At 68.5% G+C, this 20,000-nt stretch overlaps 2 protein-coding genes across 3 annotated transcripts in view; one reads left to right on the forward strand and one right to left on the reverse strand.

Moving 5' to 3' along the window:
• The window catches only part of Prr36 (proline rich 36), a 22,186-nt gene extending 17,751 nt beyond the window's left edge, over positions 1-4,435 (forward strand). Inside the window, exons 6-10 of the mRNA XM_060375874.1 lie at positions 282-1,136; positions 1,276-2,301; positions 2,405-3,090; positions 3,204-3,604; positions 4,135-4,435. Coding sequence (XP_060231857.1) covers positions 282-1,136; positions 1,276-2,301; positions 2,405-3,090; positions 3,204-3,604; positions 4,135-4,435 — 3,269 coding nt within the window. The remainder of the gene's footprint in view (positions 1-281; positions 1,137-1,275; positions 2,302-2,404; positions 3,091-3,203; positions 3,605-4,134) is intronic.
• A 2,991-nt stretch (positions 4,436-7,426) lies between these two features.
• Evi5l (ecotropic viral integration site 5 like) overlaps positions 7,427-20,000 on the reverse strand; it is a 59,798-nt gene continuing 47,224 nt past the window's right edge. The window contains exons 12-19 of one of the 2 annotated variants that reach the window (XM_060375877.1): positions 18,026-18,058; positions 16,232-16,372; positions 15,500-15,610; positions 14,740-14,880; positions 11,923-12,237; positions 10,697-10,792; positions 9,889-9,984; positions 7,427-8,229 (exon numbers count right to left, since the gene is read on the reverse strand). In XM_060375877.1, coding sequence (XP_060231860.1) covers positions 7,933-8,229; positions 9,889-9,984; positions 10,697-10,792; positions 11,923-12,237; positions 14,740-14,880; positions 15,500-15,610; positions 16,232-16,372; positions 18,026-18,058 — 1,230 coding nt within the window. In that variant the 3' untranslated portion in view covers positions 7,427-7,932. The remainder of the gene's footprint in view (positions 8,230-9,888; positions 9,985-10,696; positions 10,793-11,922; positions 12,238-14,739; positions 14,881-15,499; positions 15,611-16,231; positions 16,373-18,025; positions 18,059-20,000) is intronic. The other variant, XM_060375876.1, reaches the window with a different exon arrangement.

A 20,000-nucleotide genomic window follows, 5' to 3' on the forward strand; every position in this document is an offset into this window, starting at 1 on the left:
CCCGGGGAACCCCGTCTCCATCCCGGGTACCCCGTTTCCAGCCCCAGAGGTACCCACAGGCCCAGGGAGACCAGGGTACCTCCATTTCCAGCCTGGGGTAACCCCGTTTCCAGCCTGGGAACCCCATCTCCATCCCAGGAACCCCGTCTCCATCCCGGGTACCCCGTTTCCAGCCCCAGAGGTACCCACAGTCCCCGGGGGGACAGGCAGCCTGGGGTACCCCGAATCCACCCCGGGGAACCCCGTCTCCAACCCGGGAACCCCGTTTCTCTCGTCCGCAGACGCTCTGGGGGCCGCCTCGGGAGCCCCCTCCCCGCCAGCGCCCGTCGCTCCGTCGGGGGACCCCAATACCCAGCGCCCGGCCGCGCCCCCGACGGCCCAGGCCCCCCGGAGACCAAACGCCGCCCCGGAGCCCAGCCCGGCCGCCAGGGGGCGCCCCGGTCCCCGCTCCCCTGCTCGTCCCGGGGCCCCCCAATCCTCCCCGGCCCGTCCCGGGGCTCCCCAAACCGCCCCCGCCCGCCCCGGGGCCACCCAAACCGCCCCCGCCCGCCCCGGGGCACCCCAAACCTCCCCTGCTCGTCCCGGGGCCCCCAAACCGCCCCGGCTCGTTCCGGGGCCCCCAAACGGCCCCGGCCCATCCCGGGGCCCCCAAAACGCCCCGGCCCGTCCCGGGGCCCCCCAAAACGCCCCGGCCCGTCCCGGGGCCCCCAAACCTCCCCCGCCCGCCCCGGGGCCCCCAATCCTCCCCCACCCGCCCCGGGGCACCCCAGAACTCCCTCGCCCGCCCCGGGGCCACCCAGAACTCCACCTCCCGCCGAGGGGTCCCCCAAACTGCCCCCGCCCGTCCCGGGGCCCCCCAAACCGCCCCCACTCGCCAAGGGGACCCCCAAACCGCCTCGGCCCGCCCCGGGGCCCCCCAGAACTCCCCGGACCGCCCCGGGGACCCCCAGGCCGCTCCCAAAACCTCTCTTGGGGCCCCCAAACCTCCCCCAACAGCCCCGGGGTCCCCCAAACCTCCCCCACTCGCCCAGGGGACCCGCAAGCCGCCCTGGCCCACCCCGGGGACCCCGAGGCCGCCCCTAAAACCTCCCCTGGGGCCCCCCAAACCTCCCCCAACAGCCCCAGGGTCCCCCACGGTGCTTCCGCCCGCCCGAAAGCCCCCCAAAACTCCCCCGGGGCCCCCAAAACCTCCCCTGCCCACCCCGGGGCCCCTCAAACCTCCTCCACCCGCCCAGCGGCTCCCCAGAGGCTGAACCCCCAAACCCCGACGCTCAGGACCCCCCGGCAGCCCCCCGACATCCCCAGACCCGCCCCCGGCTTCTCGCACCGAGGACACGCCCCTCCCCGCCGGCCACGCCCACCGGGCGGGCTCTCGGGGCCCCGCCCTCCTCATCTGCATCCCCACCCCTGGCCCCGCCCCCATCATCTGCATCCCCGGCCCTGGCCCCGCCCCCACCATCTGCATCCCCGGCCCTGGCCCCGCCCCCACCATCTGCATCCCCAGCCCTAGCCCCGCCCCAATCTTCTGCATCCCCAGCCCTGGCCCCGCCCTCCTCATCTGCATCTCCACCCCTGGCCTCACCCCCATCATTTGCATCCCCGGCTCTGGCCCCGCCCTCACCATCTGCATCCCCAACCGTGGCCCCACCCCCGTCATCTGCATCTCCACCCCTGGCCTCGCCCTCCTCATCTGCATCTCCATCCCTGGCCCCGTCCTCCTCATCTGCATCCCCACCCGTGGCCCCGCCCTCCTCATCTGCATCCCCACCCCTGGCCCCGCCCCTCTCTTCTGCATCTCCATCCCTGGCCCCGCCCTCCTCATCTGCATCTCCACCCCTGGCCCCACCCCCATCATCTGCATCCCCGGCCCTGGCCCCACCCCAGTCATCTGCATCCCCAGCCCTGGCCTCGCCCTCCTCATCTGCATCCCCACCCGTGGCCCCGCCCTCCTCATCTGCATCTCCATCCCTGGCCGCGCCCTCCTCATCTGCATCCCCACCCGTGGCCCCGCCCTCTTCATCTGCATCCCCAGCCCTGGCCCCGCCCTCCTCATCTGCATCCCCACCCGTGGCCGCACCCTCCTCATCTGCATCCACACCCGTGGACCCGCCCTCCTCATCTGCATCTCCATCCCTGGCCCCGCCCTCCTCATCTGCATCCCCACCCGTGGCCCCGCCCTCCTCATCTGCATCTCCAACCCTGGCAGCGCCTCCCTCATCTGCATCCCCACCCGTGGCCCCGCCCTCCTCATCTGCATCTCCACCCCTGGCCCCGCCTCCCTCATCTGCATCTCCTCCTCTGGTTCTGCCCCCATCTGCATCTCTTTCCCTGGTCCCGCACTCCTCATATGCATCTCCACCCCTGGCCCCTCCCTCTCACTCTCTCGCCCCGCCCTCTTCTCTAGCCCCGCCCTCTCCCTCTCCAGACCCGCCCTTTGCTCCTGTAGCCCTGCCCTCTTCTCTAGCCCCGCCCCCTGCCCAAGCCCCGCCTCCCTTGGCCTCGCCCACCAATTTAGAGGTGTCTCCAGAGCTTCTGACCACGCCCCCTCCTCAGGATACGCCCCCTGCTCAGGCCCCGCCTCCCCTGGCCTCGCCCGCCATTGTGGAGGCGTCTCCAGAGCTTCTGACCACTCCTCCTCCTCCTCAGGCCCCGCCTCCCTCGGCCTTCCCCGCCACTATAGAGGCTTTGTCTGAGCTTCTGACCACGCCCCCTCCTCAGGCCACGCCCCATGCGCAGGCCCCGCCTCCCCAGACCTCACCCGCCATTGCAGAGGTGTCTCCAGAGCTTCTGACCACGCCCCCTCATCTGACCACGCCCACAGACCAAGCCTCGCCTCCTCCGGCCTTCCCCACCACTCTAGAGGCGTCTCCAGCTCCTCTGACCACGCCCCCTGCCCAGGCCCCGCCTCCCCTGGTTTTCCCCACCATTGTTGAAGCTTCTCCTAGTCCTTTGACCACGCCCCCTCATCAGGCCCCGCCTTCAGCCCAGGCCCCGCCTCTCCTGACCTCGCCCGCCATTGTAGAGGTGTCTCCAGAGCCTCTAACCACGCCCCCTCCTCAGGCCCCGCCTCCCCTGGCCTTGTACTCCACTGTAGAGGCGTCTCCAGCTCTTCTGACCACGCCCTCTGCCCATTCCCCGCCTTCCCCTACCTCGCCCGCCATTTTAGAGGCCTGTTCAGAGCTTCTAACCACGCCCCCGCACAGGCCCCGCCCCCTCCTCCTCCCACGCCATTGGTGCAGCCTCCCTCCCCGCCGGCCCCGCCCCCTCCGCAGGCCCTGCCCCCCGCCCACCCGCCGAGCGGAGGACATTTTCCTCAGGAGGCCCCGCCCCGCCTCAGCCTGGCCCCGCCCCCCGCCCCGCCCGCGCCGCCCTCTCGCAGCCCGTCCAGCACGCTGAGCGGCCCCGACCTGGCGGGCCACAGCTCCAGCGCCACCAGCACGCCCGAGGAGCTGCGCGGCTACGACAGCGGCCCCGACGGCGCCTGCGCGGACGACGGCGGCGACGAAGAGGAGGAGGAGCCGCTGCCCGCGCTGCACCCGGCCGCCTGGGGCCGCGGGGGCTCGGCTGCGCGCGCTTCGGCGGGTGAGCGTGGGGCGGGGCCTGCGTGGGGGGCGGGTCTTCCCGAGGCAAAAATGTCCTCCAATGTGCGCGCCGCGGCGGGTGAGAGGGGGCGGGGCCGGAGGAGGGGGCGGGGCCTCCCGAGGAAAATGTCCTCTGCTGGGCGGGTGAGCGGGGGGCGGAGCTTCCCGAGGGGGCGGGGCTTCCTGAAGGAAAATGTCCTCCGCTGTGCGCACAAGCTCGGGCGAGCGGGGGGCGGGGCCGTCTGAGGAGGGGGCGGGGCTTCCTGAAGGAAAATGTCCTCTGCTGTGCGCACAAGCGCGAGTGAGTGGGGGGCGGGGCTTCCCGCGGAAAATGTCCTCCAATGTGCGTGCAGCCGTGGTGGGCGGGGTTTCCTGAGAGGGCGGGGCCTGAGGAGGGGCGGGGCCTCCCGAGGAAAATGTCCTCTGCTGTGCCTGCACCCGCGGGGGGCGGGGTTTCCCTCCGAGCGTCTCCCAGGGCCTCGGGTTCGAGTCCCGCCGCCGCCGCGCGTCCCCCCGCGCGCTCACCGTGCTCCCCCTGCCCCCCTCCCCCCAGGCGCGCCCCCGGACGGGCTGTGCACCATCTACGAGGCGGAGGCGCCCGAGGAGCTGCTGCCCCTGGGCGCGCTGCGGGCCGGCGTGGTGCAGCAGCTGCTGCTGGCGGCGGGGGGCGGCGGGGGCGGCGTCGGGGGGCCCGGGCGCCCCTCAGCGACGCCGAGCTGGGCCGCTGGGCCGAGCTGCTGTCCCCGCTGGACGAGTCCCGCGCCAGCATCACCTCCGTCACCAGCTTCTCCCCCGACGACGTGGCCTCCCCGCGCGGAGACTGGACGGTGGTGGAGGTGGAGACGTTCCACTGAGCCGCCCCGCCCCGCCCCCTCCTCCACCCCCTACGCCCCGCCCCGAATGCACCGCGCGGGAGAGTGTGGGATGTGCATCCTGCGAATTGCACCCTGGGGAGTGAGGCATCCTGCGAATTGCACCCTGGGGAATGATGCATCCTGCGAATTGCACCCTGGGGAGTGATGCATCCTGCAAATTGCACCCTGGGGAATGATGCAGCCTCCAAATTGCACCCTGAGGAATGATGCGTCCTGCAAAATGCACCGCGCAGGAGAGTGGGGAATGATGCATCCTGCAAAATGTACCACGCAGGAGAGTGGGGAATTATGCATCCTGCAAATTGCACCCTGGGGAGTGAGGCATCCTGCGAATTGCACCCTGGGGAATGATGCACCCTGCGAATTGCACCCTGGGGAATGAGGCATCCTGCAAATTGCACCCTGGAAAATGATGCATCCTGCAATATTCACCCTGGGGAAGGATGCAGCCTCCAAATTGCACCCTGGAGAGTGATGCATCCTGCAAAATGCACCGTGCAGGAGAGCGTGGGATGCATCCTGCAAAATGCACCCTGGGGAATGATGCGTCCTGCAAAATGCACCGCGCAGGAGAGTGGGGAATGATGCAGCCTGCAAAATGCACCCTGGAAAATGATGCATCCTGGAAATTGCACCCTGGGGAAATGATGCATCCTGCAAAATGCACCGTGCAGGAGAGCGTGGGATGCATCCTGCAAAATGCACCCTGGGGAATGATGCGTCCTGCAAAATGCACCGCGCAGGAGAGTGGGGAATGATGCAGCCTGCAAAATGCATTGTGCCGAATAATGCAGAATGCATCATGCAGAATGCAAAAGAATGCAGGTTAATGCATCACGGAGGATGATGCAGAATGCAAAAGAACGCAGGATAATGCATCACGCAGGATAATGCAGAATGCAAAAGAACGCAGGATAATGCATCACGCAGGATAATGCATCACGCAGGATAATGCAGAATGCAAAAGAATGCAGGATAATGAATCACGGAGGATAATGCATCACGGAGGATAATGCAGAATGCAAAAGAATGCAGGATAATGCATCACGCAGGATAATGCATCACGCAGGATAATGCAGAATGCAAAAGAATGCAGGATAATGCATCATGCAGGATAATGCATCACGCAGGATAATGCATCACGCAGGATAATGCAGAATGCTCCGAGCCCCGCGCGGGTCACCCGCTCTCAGCGGGCTGAGGTCACAATAAAGCTTTTCCCCCCTCCAGGCTGCCGTCGGGGTGTTCTGTCACGGGGCAAGTGCGCGGGCGGGGGGCCCCCGGGGCCGTGTGTGTGTCTCTGTGTGTGTCCGTGTCTAGGTGTCTCTGTCTGTGTCCGTGTCTATGTGTCTCTGCGTGTCTGTCTGTGTGTGTGTCCGTGTCTATGTGTGTGTCCGTGTGTGTCTGTCTGTGTGTCCATGTCTCTGTGTGTGTGTGTGTGTCCATGTCTCTGTGTGTGTGTGTGCCTGTGTTGGTGTGTCTGTGTCTGCGTGTGTCTGCGTCCGTGTCTATGTCTGTGTATGTCTGTGTGTGTGTCCGTGTGTCTCTGTGTGTGTCTCTGTCTGTGTGTGTCTCTGTCTGTGTGTGTCTCTGTCTGTGTGTGTCTGTGTGTGTGTGTCCGTGTCTATGTGTGTGTGTCCGTGTCTATGTGTCTGTCCGTGTGTCTGCGTGTGTGTCTGTGTCCGTCTCTGTCTGTGTATGTCTGTGTGTGTCCGTGTGTCTGTGTGCGTGTGTGAATGTCTGTGTCTCTGTGTCTGTCCGTGTGTGTCTATGTCTGTGTGTGTCTGTGTCCGTGTCTATGTGTGTCTGTCTGTCTGTGTGTCCATGTGTCTGTGTCTGTGTGTTTGTCTCCGACCCCCAGGACTTGGCTCCGGCTGCCTTTCCGGGGTGTGTCCGCCTTGGCATCACCTCCTCCCCCCATCCTCCTCCCCATCCTCCTCCCCCATCCTCGTCCTCCCCATCGTCCTCCCCCAATCGTCCTTCCCCCATCCTCGTCCTCCCCATCCTCGTCCTCCCCCCATTATCCTCCCCCCATCGTCCTCCCCATCCTCGTCCTCCCCCCCATCAGCGCCCCCGAGCCAGCCCGGTGAAAATCCACTTTATTGGCCGTCCTCCCTGCCTGGGCGGGCAGTGTGGGGGCGCGGGAGGGGCGCGTCGGGGGTCCCCCCTCGGGGGCGACCCTGGGGGCCCCGGCCACCCCCCCGGCAGCCTAACACTGGAGGAAGGAGGGGGCCCCGGGGGGAGGAGCCTGAGCTGGGGGGACCCACCCCTCCTCGGCCCCGGGGACCCGGGAGGTGGGGGAACCCCGGAGGTGGGGGGCGAGGGATGGGGGGACCCCGGAAGGGGGGACCCCGGGGGTGGGGGGCTCGAGGTGGGGGACCCCGGAGGTGGGGGGACCCCAGAGGTGGGGGGCTCGAGGTGGGGGGACCCCGGAGGTGGGGGACCCCGGAAGGGGGGACCCCGGGGGTGGTGGGGCTCGGGATGGGGGACCCCGGAGGTGGGGGACCCCGGAAGGGGGGACCCCGGGGGTGGTGGGGCTCGGGATGGGGGACCCCGGAGGTGGGGGACCCCGGAAGGGGGGGACCCCGGGGGTGGTGGGGCTCGGGATGGGGGACCCCGGGGGTGGGGGGCCCCAGAGGTGGGGGCCCCCGGGGGTGGTGGGGCTCGGGATGGGGGACCCCGGAGGTGGGGGGGCCCTGGAGGTGGGGGCGAGGGATGGGGGGACCCCGGAGGTGGGGGGACTCCGGGGACCCCGGAGGTGGGGGACCCCGGAGGTGGGGGGCTCACGATGGGGGGGCCCGGGGAGGGGGGCGGCGACGGCCTTTGGCACCAATCTCGACTCTGGGGGGCGGGCAGGGCCCGCGGCGGGGGGCCGAGGGGGGACCCCGGCCATGGGCGGGGCATCCTGGGGCTCAGGATGGAGGTCAGGATGCAGCGTCCCCTGATGGAGGCCTCAGTGGTCCAGGCCCCGGATGGAGGTCAGGATGCAGCGTCCCTTGATGGAGGCCTCAGTGGTCCATGCCCGGATGGAGGTCAGGATGCAGGGTCCTTCCCCGGCCTCAGTGGTCCAGGCCCGGATGGAGGCCCGGATGGAGGTCAGGATGCAGGGTCCCCGGATGGAGGTCAGGATGGAGGCCTCAGTGGTCCAGGCCCGGATGGAGGGTCCCCGGATGGAGGGTCCCCGGATGGAGGCCTCAGTGGTCCAGGCCCCGGATGGAGGCCTCAGTGGTCCAGGCCCCGGATGGAGGGTCCCCGGATGGAGGGTCCCCGGATGGAGGCCTCAGTGGTCCAGGCCCGGATGGAGGTCAGGATGCAGGGTCCCCGGATGGAGGCCTCTGGTCCAGGCCCCGGATGGAGGCCTCAGTGGTCCAGGCCCCGGATGGGGGTCCCCCTCCCCGCCTCAGTGGTCCAGGCCCGGATGGGGGTCCCCCCCCGCCTCAGTGGTCCAGGCCCCGGATGGGGTCCCCCCCCCCGCCTCAGTGGTCCAGGCCCCCGCGGGCGAAGGGCGCGGCCGGCGGGGTCGGCGTCGCTGTCGGAGCTGCCGTCGCTGTCCCGGGGCGGCTCCAGGCCGCGGAGGAAGCGCGCGTCCCGCGGGGGCAGCGGGAAGAGCGGCTCGGGCCCCCCCCGCCCCCGCCCCCGGCCCCGCCCGCCCCCGGCGGCTCCTCCTCGTCCTCCGACGACGGCAGCGAGTCCTCCTCCAGCTGCCGCGCCAGGCTCAGCCCGTCCAGCGCCAGCGCCGCCTCGAAGGGCGGAGGCCGCTTCAGCAGCCGCAGCTGGGGGAGGGGGAGGGGGGAGGGGAGGGGAGGGCAGGGAGGGGGAGGGAGGAGAAGGGAGGGAGGGGAGGAAGGGGAGAGGGAGAGAGGGAGGGAAGGGGGAGGGGGAGGGGAGAGGGGAGAGGGGGAGGGAGGGGAGGGCAGGGAGGGGGAGGGAGGAGAAGGGAGGGGAGGGGAGGAAGGGGAGAGGGAGAGAGGGAGGGAAGGGGGGAGGGAGGAGAGGGGAGGAGGGGAGAGGGGGAGGGAGGGGAGGGGAGGGAGGGGAGGAAAAAGAGAGGGAGAGAGGGAGGGAAGGGGGAAGGAGGGGGAGAGGGGAGGGGAGGGAGGGGAGGGGAGGGGAGGAAGAAGAGAGGGAGAGAGGGAGGGAAAGGGAAGGAGGGGGGAGAGGGGGAGGGGAGGGAGAAGAAGGGAGGGGAGGGAAGAAAGGGGAGAGGAGAGAGGGAGGGAAGGGGAAGGAGGGGGGAAGGTAGAGGGGAGGGAGGGGAGGGGGCGAGGGGAGGGAGAAGAGGGGAGGGGAGAAAGGCGAGAGGGAGAGAGGGAGGGAAGGGGGAAGGAGGGGGAGAGGGGGAGGGGAGGGAGGGGAGGGGAGGAAGAGGAGAGGGAGAGGGAGGGAAGGGGAAGGAGGGGGGAGAGGTGGAGGGGAGGGGGAGAGGTGGAGGGGAGGGGGGAGAGGGGGAGGGGAGAAAGGGGAGGGGAGAAAGGTGGAGAGGGAGAGAGGGAGGGAAGGGGGAAGGAGGGGGGAGAGGGGGAGGGGAGAGATGGGAGGGGAGGGAGGGGAGGGGAGGGGAGGAAGAAGAGAGGGAGAGAGGGAGGGAAGGGGAAGGAGGGGGGAAAGGTGGAGGGGAGGGAGGGAGGGAGGGGAGGGGAGGGGAGGAAGGGGAGAGGGAGAGAGGGAGGGAAGGGGAAGGAGGGGGGAAAGGTGGAGGGGAGGGAGGGAGGGAGGGGAGGGGAGGGGAGGAAGGGGAGAGAGAGAGAGGGAGGGAAGGGGAAGGAGGGGGGAAAGGTGGAGGGGAGGGAGGGGAGGGGAGGGAGGGGAGAAAGGTGAGAGGGAGAGAGGGAGGGAAGGGGAAGGAGGGGGGAAAGGTGGAGGGGAGGGGGGCGAGGGGAGGGAGAAGAGGGGAGGGGAGAAAGGTGAGAGGGAGAGAGGGAAGGAAGGGGAAGGAGGGGGAGAGGGGGAGGGGAGGGAGGGGAGGGGAGGGAGAAGAGGGGAGGGGAGAAAGGTGAGAGGGAGAGAGGGAGGGAAGGGGGAAGGAGGGGGGAGAGGTGGAGGGGAGGTGAGGGGAGGAAGGGGAGAGGGAGAGGTGGAGGGGAGGGAGGGGAGGGGAGGGAGAAGAAGGGAAGGGAGAGGAGAAAGGAGAGAGGAGAGAGGGAGGGAAGAGGGAAGGAGGGGGGAGAGGGGGAGGGGAGGGGAGGGTGGGAGGGGAGGGAGAGGAGAGGGGAGGAGGAGGAGGGGAGAAAGAGAAGGGTGTGGGGAGGGGGAGAAGAGGGGGAAGAGAGATGGGGTAGGGGAAGGGGAGGAGGAGGAGGAGAGAGAAGAGGAGCGGAGAGGCATCAGGTCTGGCGCCCTCTCCTCTCCGTCCTCCCCTCCCTCCCCCTCCCCCATTCTCCCCTTCCCCCCATTCCCCTCCCTCCCCCTCCCCCGCCCCCTCCAGCCCCCACCTCGGCCTTGAGCTCCTCGATCTGGTCCTTGAGCTCGCGGATGTACTGGGTGGAGTCTGAGTGGTTGAGCTGACCCTGGATGCGGCCCTCCTCCCGCTGCGGGGGAGGACGGGGAGGGAGGGGAGGAGGGAGGGGAGGAAGGAGGAAGGAAGGAAGGAAGGAAGGAAGGAGGGAAGGAAGGAAGGAGGGAAGGAAGGAAGGAGGGAAGGAAGGAAGGAGGGAAGGAGGGAAGGAAGGAAGGAGGGAAGGAAGGAAGGAGGGAAGGAGGGAAGGAAGGAAGGAGGGAAGGAAGGAGGGAGGGAGGGAAGGAAGGAGGGAAGGAGAGAAGGAAGGAGGGAGGGAAGGAAGGAAGGAAGGAAGGAAGGAGGGAGGGAAGGAAGGAGGGAAGGAAGGAAGGAGGGAAGGAAGGAGGGAGGGAGGGAAGGAAGAAGGGAAGGAGGGAAGGAAGGAAGGAGGGGAGGAAGGAAGGAAGGAAGGAGGGAAGGAAGAAGGGAAGGAGGGAAGGAAGGAAGGAGGGGAGGAAGGAGGGGAGGATGGGGAGGACGGTGAGGGAGGAGGGGGAGGACGAGGAGGAGGGAGGGGAGGACGGGAGGAGGGAGGGGAGGATGGGGAGGAGGGAGGGGAGGATGGGGAGGGAGAGAAGGAGGGGAGGAGGGAGGGGAGGACGGGAGGAGGGAGAGAAGGAGGGGAGGAGGGAGGGGAGGAAGGAAGGAGGGGAGGATGGGGAGGGGAGGAGGACGGGGAGGGAGCACGGTCATTGCGCGGCCGGCCCCGCCCCGCCCCCTCCCCCGGCCCGCGGGCGGCTCACCTGGATCTCCAGCTCGGCGACGCGCTGGCGCAGCTCGGCCACGGCCGCCATGCTGTCCGCCTCGCGCAGGCGCACGGCCATCACCTCCTCCTTGCTCTGCGGGAGGGAGGGGGCGGGCCCGGGCAGAGAGGGCGGGGCCGGGGGAAGAGAAATGGCGGTCAGGCAGGGGCGGGGCCGGGCAGAGAGAGGGCGGGGCGGGGGAAGAGAAATGGCGGTCAGGCAGGGGCGGGCCCGGACAGAAGGGGCGGGGCCAGGGAGAAATGGCGGTCGGGAGAGGGCGGGGCCTGGCTGTCTGTGGGCGGGGCCTGGCCGCCCTGGCTATCTGTGGGCGGGGCCTGGCTGTCTGGCCTCCCTGCCCTCCCTGCCCCCTCCTGCCCCTCCCTGCCCCCTCCTTGTCCCCTCCTGCCCCCTCCCCTGTCCCCTCTGCCCCCTCCCTGCCCCCTCCTGCCCCCTCCCTGTCCCCACCTGCCCCCTCCTGCCCCCTCCCCGCCCCCCTCCTGCCCCCTCCCTGTCCCCACCTGCCCCCTCCCCGCCCCTCCTGCCCCCTCCCTGTCCCCTCCCTGCCCCCTCCTGGCCCCTCCTGCTCCTCCTGTCCCCTCCTGCCCCCTCCCTGCCCCCTCCCCGCCCCTCCTGCCCCCCTCCTGCCCCCTCCCTGTCCCCACCTGCCCCCTCCTCGCCCCTCCTGCCCCCTCCTGGCTGTGCAATCCGGGCTGTGCATGGCTCTTGTCCCCTCCTGCCCCCTCCTGCCCCCTTCTGTCCCCACCTGCCCCCTCCTTTCCTCTCCTGTCCCCTCTGCCCCCTCCCTGTCCCCTCTGCCCCCTCCCTGCCCTGCAATCCGGGCTGTGCATGGCTCTCGTCCCCTTCTGCCCCCTCCTGCCCCCTCCTGCTCCCTCCTGCCCCCTCCTGTCCCCTCTGCCCCCTCCCTGTCCCCTCTGCCCCCTCCTGCCCCCTCCCTGCCCTGCAATCCGGGCTGTGCATGGCTCTCGTCCCCTTCTGCCCCCTCCTGTCCCCTCCTGCCCCCTCCTGCTCCCTCCTGCCCCCTCCCTGTCCCCTCTGCCCCCTCCCTGCCCTGCAATCCGGGCTGTGCATGGCTCTCGTCCCCTTCTGCCCCCTCCTGCCCCCTCCTGCTCTCTCCTGCCCCCTCCTGTCCCCTCCCTGTCCCCTCTGCACCCTCCCTGCCCCCTCCCTGCCCCCTCCAGCCCCCTCCCCCCGCCCCCCCCCCGCACCTTGCACTCGGCCTCGGCCTGGCGGCGGCGGCTCTCGCCGAGCTGCGTCTGCAGCCCCTTGTTCTGCGCCGCCAGGTAGTGCAGCCGCTCCTGCAGGGCGGCGCGCTCGGCCTCGGCGCGGCTCAGCAGGCCCCGCCGCACGCCGTCCTGCGCCTCCAGCTCGGCCGCGCGCCGCCGCCACTCGCGCCCGTCCGCCAGCGCCCGGGCCTCGCGCAGCCGCGCCGCCAGCAGCTCCTCCTGCAGCCCGCCGCCGCCGCCCGCCGCCCTCCGGGGGGACTCCCGCCGCCGCCCCCCGCCGCCGCGGGACACGTGCGCCTGCGGGGGGGAGGGAGGGGGCGTCAGGGAGGGGGCCCCGTGTCCCCCCAGCCTGCAGGAGAGTGTCCGATGTGCATCCTGCAAAATGCACCGAGCAGAAAATGCAGCATGCATCCGGCAAAATGCACCCTGCGGAACGATGCATCCTGCAAAATGCACCGAGCATAGAATGCAGAATAATGCAGAATGCACCCTGCAAAATGCACCGCGCATAGAATGCAGAATAATGCAGAATGCATCCTGTGGAACGATGCATCCTGCAAAATGCACCGCGCATAGAATGCAGAATAATGCAGAATGCACCGAGCAGAAAATGCAGAATAATGCAGAATGCACCCCGCGGAACGATGCATCCTGCAAAATGCACCGCGCATAGAATGCAGAATAATGCAGAATGCACCCTGCAAAATGATGCACCCTGCAAAATGCACCGCGCATAGAATGCAGAATAATGCAGAATGCACCCTGCAAAATGATGCATCCTGCAAAATGCACCGCGCATAGAATGCAGAATAATGCAGAATGCACCCTGCAAAATGATGCATTCTGCAAAATGCACCGAGCAGAAAATGCAGAATAATGCAGAATGCACCCCGCGGAACGATGCATCCTGCAAAATGCACCGCGCATAGAATGCAGAATAATGCAGAATGCACCCTGCAAAATGCACCGAGCAGAAAATGCAGAATAATGCAGAATGCACCCTGCGGAACGATGCATCCTGCAAAATGCACCGAGCAGAAAATGCAGAATAATGCAGAATGCACCCTGCGGAACGATGCATCCTGCAAAATGCACCGAGCATAGAATGCAGAATAATGCAGAATGCACCCTGCAAAATGCACCGCGCATAGAATGCAGAATAATGCAGAATGCACCCTGCGGAACGATGCATCCTGCAAAATGCACCGAGCAGAAAATGCAGAATAATGCAGAATGCACCCCGCGGAACGATGCATCCTGCAAAATGCACTGCGCATAGAATGCAGAATAATGCAGAATGCACCCTGCAAAATGCACCGCGCATAGAATGCAGAATAATGCAGAATGCACCCTGCGGAACGATGCATCCTGCAAAATGCACCGAGCAGAAAATGCAGAATAATGCAGAATGCACCCTGCGGAACGATGCATCCTGCAAAATGCACCACGCATAGAATGCACAATAATGCAGACTGCACCCTGCAAAATGCACCGAGCAGAAAATGCAGAATAATGCAGACTGCACCCTGCAAAATGATGCATCCTGCAAAATGATGCATCACGCAGAATAATGTAGGATGCAGGTGGGGGGCGGAGGACAGGCTGGGGAAGGAGTTGGGTGTCAGGGGCCTGGGACCCCCCTGTCCCCGCCCCCCACCTGTCCTCGCCCCCCAATTGTCCTCCTGCCTTCCCACACCTGTCCCTGCCTCCTCACCCCACACCTGTCCACACCTGTCCCCGCCTCCCCACACCTGTCCCCACCTGTCCCAGCCTCCCCACACCTGTCCCCACCTCCCCACACCTGTCCCCGCCTCCCCACACCTGTCCCCACCTGTCCCCACCTCCCCACACCTGTCCACACCTGTCCACACCCCCCACACCTGTCTCCACCTATCCACACCTGTCCCCACCTCCCCACACCTGTCCACACCTGTCCCCACTTGTCTCCACACCTGTCCACACCTGTCCATACCTGTCCACACCCCCCACACCTGTCTCCACCTGTCCCCACCTCCCCACACCTGTCCACACCTGTCCCCACTTGTCTCCACACCTGTCCACACCTGTCCCCACGTCCCCACACCTGTCCACACCTGTCCACACCTGTCCACACCTGTCCCCACACCTGTCCCCACCTGTCCCCACCTCCCCACACCTGTCCCCGCCTCCCCACACCTGTACCCACCTCCCCACACCTGTCCCCGCCTCCCCACACCTGTACCCGCCTCCCCACACCTGTCCCCGCCTCCCCACACCTGTCCACACGTGTCCCCACCTCCCCACACCTGTCCCCACCTCCCCACACCTGTCCCCGCCTCCCCACACCTGTCCACACCTGTCCCCACACCTGTCCACACCTGTCCATACCTGTCCACACCCCCCACACCTGTCTCCACCTGTCCCCACCTGTCCCCACCTCCCCACACCTGTCCACACCTGTCCCCACTTGTCTCCACACCTGTCCACACCTGTCCCCACCTCCCCACACCTGTCCACACCTGTCCACACCTGTCCCCACACCTGTCCCCACCTGTCCACACCTGTCCACACCTGTCCCCACCTCCCCACACCTGTCCCCGCCTCCCCACACCTGTACCCACCTCCCCACACCTGTCCCCGCCTCCCCACACCTGTCCACACGTGTCCCCACCTCCCCACACCTGTCCCCACCTCCCCACACCTGTCCCCGCCTCCCCACACCTGTCCCCACCTCCCCACACCTGTCCCCGCCTCCCCACCTGTCCACACCTCCCCACACCTGTCCACACCTGTCCCCCGTGTCCCCCGCCCCTCCCCCACCTGCCAGGCGTCCGTCAGCTCCTCCAGCTGCTGCTTCAGCTCCCGCGCGGAGGCCGCGGCCTCGCCCTCGCGCACCCTCAGCGCCTTGAGCTCCTCCTGCAGCAGCGCCACGTTGTCCTCCTCGGGCAGCGAGGTGCTCCTCTGCGGGGGTCGGGGGGAGGAGGGGATGGGGGCTGTCACCCCCTCCCAGGGTCCTCCCTGTCCTCATCCCCGTCCTCCCCGCCGACCTCACCTGCTCCAGGCCCAGCACCTTGTCCTGCAGGGCCCTCAGGACGCCCAGGGCCTCCCCGTGCTCCCCGCTCCCCGTGCTCACCTTGTCCTGCAGGGCCCTCAGGGCGCCCAGGGCCTCCCCGTGCTCCCCGCTCCCTGTGCTCCCCGCTCCCTGTGCTCCCCGCTCCCTGTGCTCCCCGCTCCCCGTGCTCACCTTGTCCTGCAGGGCCCTCAGGGCGCCCAGGGTCTCCCCGCTCCCTGTGCTCCCCGCTCCCCGTGCTCACCTTGTCCTGCAGGGCCCTCAGGGCGCCCAGGGTCTCCCCGTGCTCCCCGCTCTCCGTGCTCACCTTGTCCTGCAGGGCCCTCAGGGCGCCCAGGGTCTCCCCGCTCCCCGTGCTCCCCGCTCCCCGTGTTCACCTTGTCCTGCAGGGCCCTCAGGGCGCCCAGGGCCTCCCCGTGCTCCCCGCTCTCCGTGCTCACCTTGTCCTGCAGGGCCCTCAGGGCGCCCAGGGTCTCCCCGCTCCCCGTGCTCCCCGCTCCCCGTGCTCACCTTGTCCTGCAGGGCCCTCAGGGCGCCCAGGGTCTCGGCCTCGCGCAGCCGCGACTGCTCCAGCTCCGTCTCCAGCTGGGACACGAAGTCCTCCGTCAGCCGCTGGTTCTCCTGGGGGCGGGGCCGGCCGGGGCGGGGTCAGGGGCGGGGCCAGAGGCCGGGGGCGGGAACAGGGGCAGAGGCGGAGTCAAGGGCGGGGCCCAGCGGAGTCAGGGGCGGGGCCAGAGGCCGTGGGTGGGATCAGGGGCAGAGGCGGAGTCAAGGGCGGGGCCCAGAGGATGGGGCGGAGTCGAGGGCGGGGCCAGAGGCCGGGGGGGAGAGTTAGGGGCGGGGCCAGAGGCCGCGATCAGGGGGCGGAGTCAGGGGCGGGGCCAGAGACTGGGGCGGGGCCATGGCTGGAGGCGGGGTCAGGGCGGGGCCCAGAGGTCGGGGCGGGGCCAGAGGCCGGGGCGTGGCCCCCGCGGGGGCGGGCGGGGCCTGAGCTGCGCTCCCCGTTCTCCCCCCACCCCTCGCTCCCCGTCCTCCCCGTCCCCCCTCACCCGCAGCTCCCGGATGGTGCTCCCTGCCCGCTACAGGTCCTCCCCGTCCTCCCTGTCCCCCCTCACCCGCTGCCCCCCAGCTCCCGGATGGTGCTCCCCGTCCTCCCCGCTCCCCGTGCTCCCCCTCACCCGCTGCCCCCGCAGCTCGCGGATGGTGCTCCCCGTCCTCCCCGCTCCCCGTGCTCCCCCTCACCCGCTGCCCCCGCAGCTCGCGGATGGTGCTCTCCGCCCGCTGCAGGTCCTCCGCCGTGAGGCTGCAGCGCTGTCTGACCACCGCCAACTCCCGCTTGATGGCGTAGTTCTCCTCCGCCTCCTGCGCGCGCGTCACCTGGCCCTGGGAGCACGGGGAGCGGGGGGCGGGAGCACCGTGACCACGGGGACCCCGGGACCCCCCGCCCGGCCTCGGGGAGGAGGGGGAGCAGGGGGAGGAGGAGGAGGAGGAGGAGGAGAAGGAGGAGGAGAAGGAGGAGGAGGAGGAGGAGAAGGAGGAGGGGAAGGAGGAGGAGGAAGAGGAGGAGGAGGAGGAGGAGAAGGAGGAGGAGGAGGAGGAGGAGGAGGAGGAGGAGGAGAAGGAGGAGGAGGAGGAAGAGGAGGAGGAGGAGAAGGAGGAGGAGGAGGAGGAAGAGGAGGAGGAGGAGGAGGAGAAGGAGGAGGAGGAGGAAGAGGAGGAGGAGGAGAAGGAGGAGGAGGAGGAGGAAGAGGAGGAGGAGGAGAAGGAGGAGAAAGAGGAGGAGGGGAGGAGGAGGAGGAGGAGGAGAAGGAGGAGGAGGAGGAGAAGGAGGAGGGGAAGGAGGAGGAGAAGGAGGAGGAGAAGGAGGAGGAGGAGGAGGGGAAGGAGGAGGGGAAGGAGGAGGAGAAGGAGGAGGAGAAGGAGGAGGAGGAGGAGGGGAAGGAGGAGGAGGAGGGGGAGGAGAAGGAGGAGGAGGAAGAGGAGGAGGAGGAGGAGAAGGAGGAGGAGGAGGAGGAAGAGGAGGAGGAGGAGGAGAAGGAGGAGAAGGAGGAGGAAGAGGAGGAGGAGGAGGAGGAGGGGGAGGAGGAGGAGGAGGAGAAGGAGGAGAAGGAGAAAGAGGAGGAGGGGGAGAAGGAGGAGGAGGAGGAAGAGGAGGAGGAGGAGGAGAAGGAGGAGAAAGAGGAGGAGAAGGAGGAGGAGGAGGAGGAGGAGGAGGGGGAGGAGGAGGAGAAGAAGGAGAAAGAGGAGGAGGGGGAGAAGGAGGAGGAGGAGGAAGAGGAGGAGGAGGAGGAGAAGGAGGAGAAAGAGGAGGAGAAGGAGGAGGAGGAGGAGGAGGAGGAGGGGGAGGAGGAGGGGGAGGAGGAGGAAAAGGAGGAGAAGGAGGAGGAGGAGGAGGAGGAGAAGGAGGAGGAGGAGAAGGAGGAGAAAGAGGAGGAGAAGGAGGAGGAGAAGGAGGAGGAGGAGGAGGAGGAGGAGGAGGAGGAGAAGGAGGAGGAGGAGAAGGAGGAGAAAGAGGAGGAGAAGGAGGAGGAGAAGGAGGAGGAGGGGGAGGAGGGGGAGGAGGGGGAGGAGGCCTTTGGTGCTCCCCCCAGGGTGCCCTCCCACCATCCTCCCTCCCCCGCGGCTGGGCACCCCCTCCCCCACCCCAGACCCAGAGGAGCCACCGTGCATTGGAGGATGAGAGCGAGGATGAGAGCGAGCAGGAGAGCAAGCGAGTGGAGGTGAGAGGAGGAGGAGGAGGAGGGGGATGGAGGAGATGACGGGGAAAGGGGGAGAAGCAGAGGGCGGTGGGGGTGGTTGGGGGCCGGGACCACTGGGACCTCGGGGGAGGAGGAGGAGGGGGAGGAGGGGGACGGGCAGCAAGGCCTTCGGTGCTCCCTCCCATGCCGCCTCCTCCATGCAGCCTGCCAGGACTGCTCCCCCGCTCTCGTGGCCCCCCGTGGCCTCCCGTGGCCCCCGGAGGATGGTGGGGGAGGACCGGGAGGACGGGGAGGACGAGGACAGGGCAGGGGCAGAGGGGAGCAAGAGCTACATTACCTGGATTAACCTATCGGCCAGGGCCGCGCTCTCCTGTCAATCAGGCGAGGCGAGGGGGGAGGGGGAGGAGGAGGGGGAGGAGGGGGAGGAGGGGAAGGAGGAGGAGAAGGAAGAGGAGGAGGAAGAGGAGGGGGAGGAGAAGGAGGAGGAGGGGGAGGAGGGGGAGGAGGAGGCAGAGCAGAAGGCGGGGGTGGGGGGCGGGGGAGGAGGGGGAGGGAGGACAGGAGATGGGGGAGAGAGAGAGAGACACAGACAGGAGACAACGTCACTACCGCGCTGGGCTGATCTCTACAAGCGGGGGAGGGGCAGTGGGGGGGACACGGGGGGGGGACAGAGGGGCGAAGGCCAGAGAAGCCACCAGCGGAGGAGGAGGAGGAGGAGGAGGAGGAGGAGGAGGAGGAGGAGGCGGCGGCGGCCCCGGAGCAGAGACACCAAAGCCGGAGGCGGCTCCTTCCTGGGGGAGGGCGAGGGGGTCCCCGGAGGACCCGAGTTCCATTCCCGGCGGCATCTTAGAGAAGTCCAAGACTCAGACAGCCGGGGGGGGAGGGGCGAGGGCCGGGACCCCCGGGGGTGGGGGCGAGGGCCGAGATCCGGGGTGGGGTGGGGTCTCCCGGGGAGCCTCGGGGACGGGGCGGGGCTGGGGGGGTCGGAGGGAGGGGGCGCCTGGGTGTTTGGCCACGGCCTTAATGACTGGCTCAGAGCCGTGGCCGTGGCCTCCGTGGCTGGTTCAGAGCCGAGCCGTGGCCGTGGCCTCAGTGGCTGGTTTAGAGCCGAGCCGTGGCCGTGGCCTCCGTGGCTGGTTTAGAGCCGAGCCGTGGCCGTGGCCTCAGTGGCTGGTTTAGAGCCGAGCCGTGGCCGTGGCCTCAGTGGCTGGTTTAGAGCCGAGCCGTGGCCGTGGCCTCAGTGGCTGGTTCAGAGCCGAGCCGTGGCCGTGGTCTCAGTGGCTGGTTTAGAGCCGAGCCGTGGCCGTGGCCTCCGTGGCTGGTTTAGAGCCGTGGCCGTGGCCTCAGTGGCTGGTTTAGAGCCGAGCCGTGGCCGTGGACTCAGTGGCTGGTTCAGAGCCGTGGCCGTGGCCTCAGTGGCTGGTTCAGAGCCGTGGCCGTGGCCTCTGTGGCTGGCTCAGAGCCGAGCCGTGGCTGTGGCCTCCGTGGCTGGCTCAGAGCCGTGGCCGTGGCCTCAGTGGCTGGCTCAGAGCCGAGCCGTGGCCTCTGTGCCCTCCGTGGCTGGCTCAGAGCCGAGCCGTGGCCTCTGTGCCCTCCGTGGCTGGCTGAGCCGAGCCGTGGCCTCTGTGGCCTCAGTGGCTGGCTCAGAGCCGAGCCGTGGCCGTGGCCTCAGTGGCTGGTTTAGAGCCGAGCTGAGCCCTGGCCGTGGCCTCTGTGGCTGGCTCAGAGCCGTGGCCGTGGACTCAGTGGCTGGTTCAGAGCCGAGCCGTGGCCGTGGCCTCTGTGGCTGGTTCAGAGCCGAGCCGTGGTCCTGGCTTTAATGGCTGGTTCAGAGCCCAGCTGTGGCCACGGCCTTAAAGACTCGTTCAGAGCCGAGCCGTGGCCATGGCCTCTATGGCTGGCTCAGAGCAGATTCGTGGCCGTGGCCTCAGTGGCTGGTTCAGAGCCGTGACCATGGCCGTGGCCTCAGTGGCCTCCATGGCTGGCTCAGAGCCGAGCCATGGTTGTCCTGGCTTTAATGACTGGTTCAGAGCCGAGCCGTGGCCGTGGCCTCCGTGGCTGGTTCAGAATCAAGCCGTGGTCCTGGCTTTAATGGCTGGTTCAGAGCTGTGGCCGTGGCTGTGGTCTCAGTGGCTGCCTCAAAGCCGAGCCGTGGCCGTGGCCTCTGTGGCTGGCTCAGAGCTGAGCCGTGGCCGTGGCCTCAGTGGCTGGCTCAGAGCCGAGCCGTGGCCGTGGCCTCAGTGGCTGGCTCAGAGCTGAGCCGTGGCTGTGGCCTCAGTGGCTGCCTCAAAGCCGAGCCGTGGCCGTGGCCT

This window comes from Meriones unguiculatus, assembly GCF_030254825.1.
Source record: "Meriones unguiculatus strain TT.TT164.6M chromosome 13 unlocalized genomic scaffold, Bangor_MerUng_6.1 Chr13_unordered_Contig_2907, whole genome shotgun sequence".
Lineage (NCBI taxonomy): Eukaryota > Metazoa > Chordata > Mammalia > Rodentia > Muridae > Meriones > Meriones unguiculatus.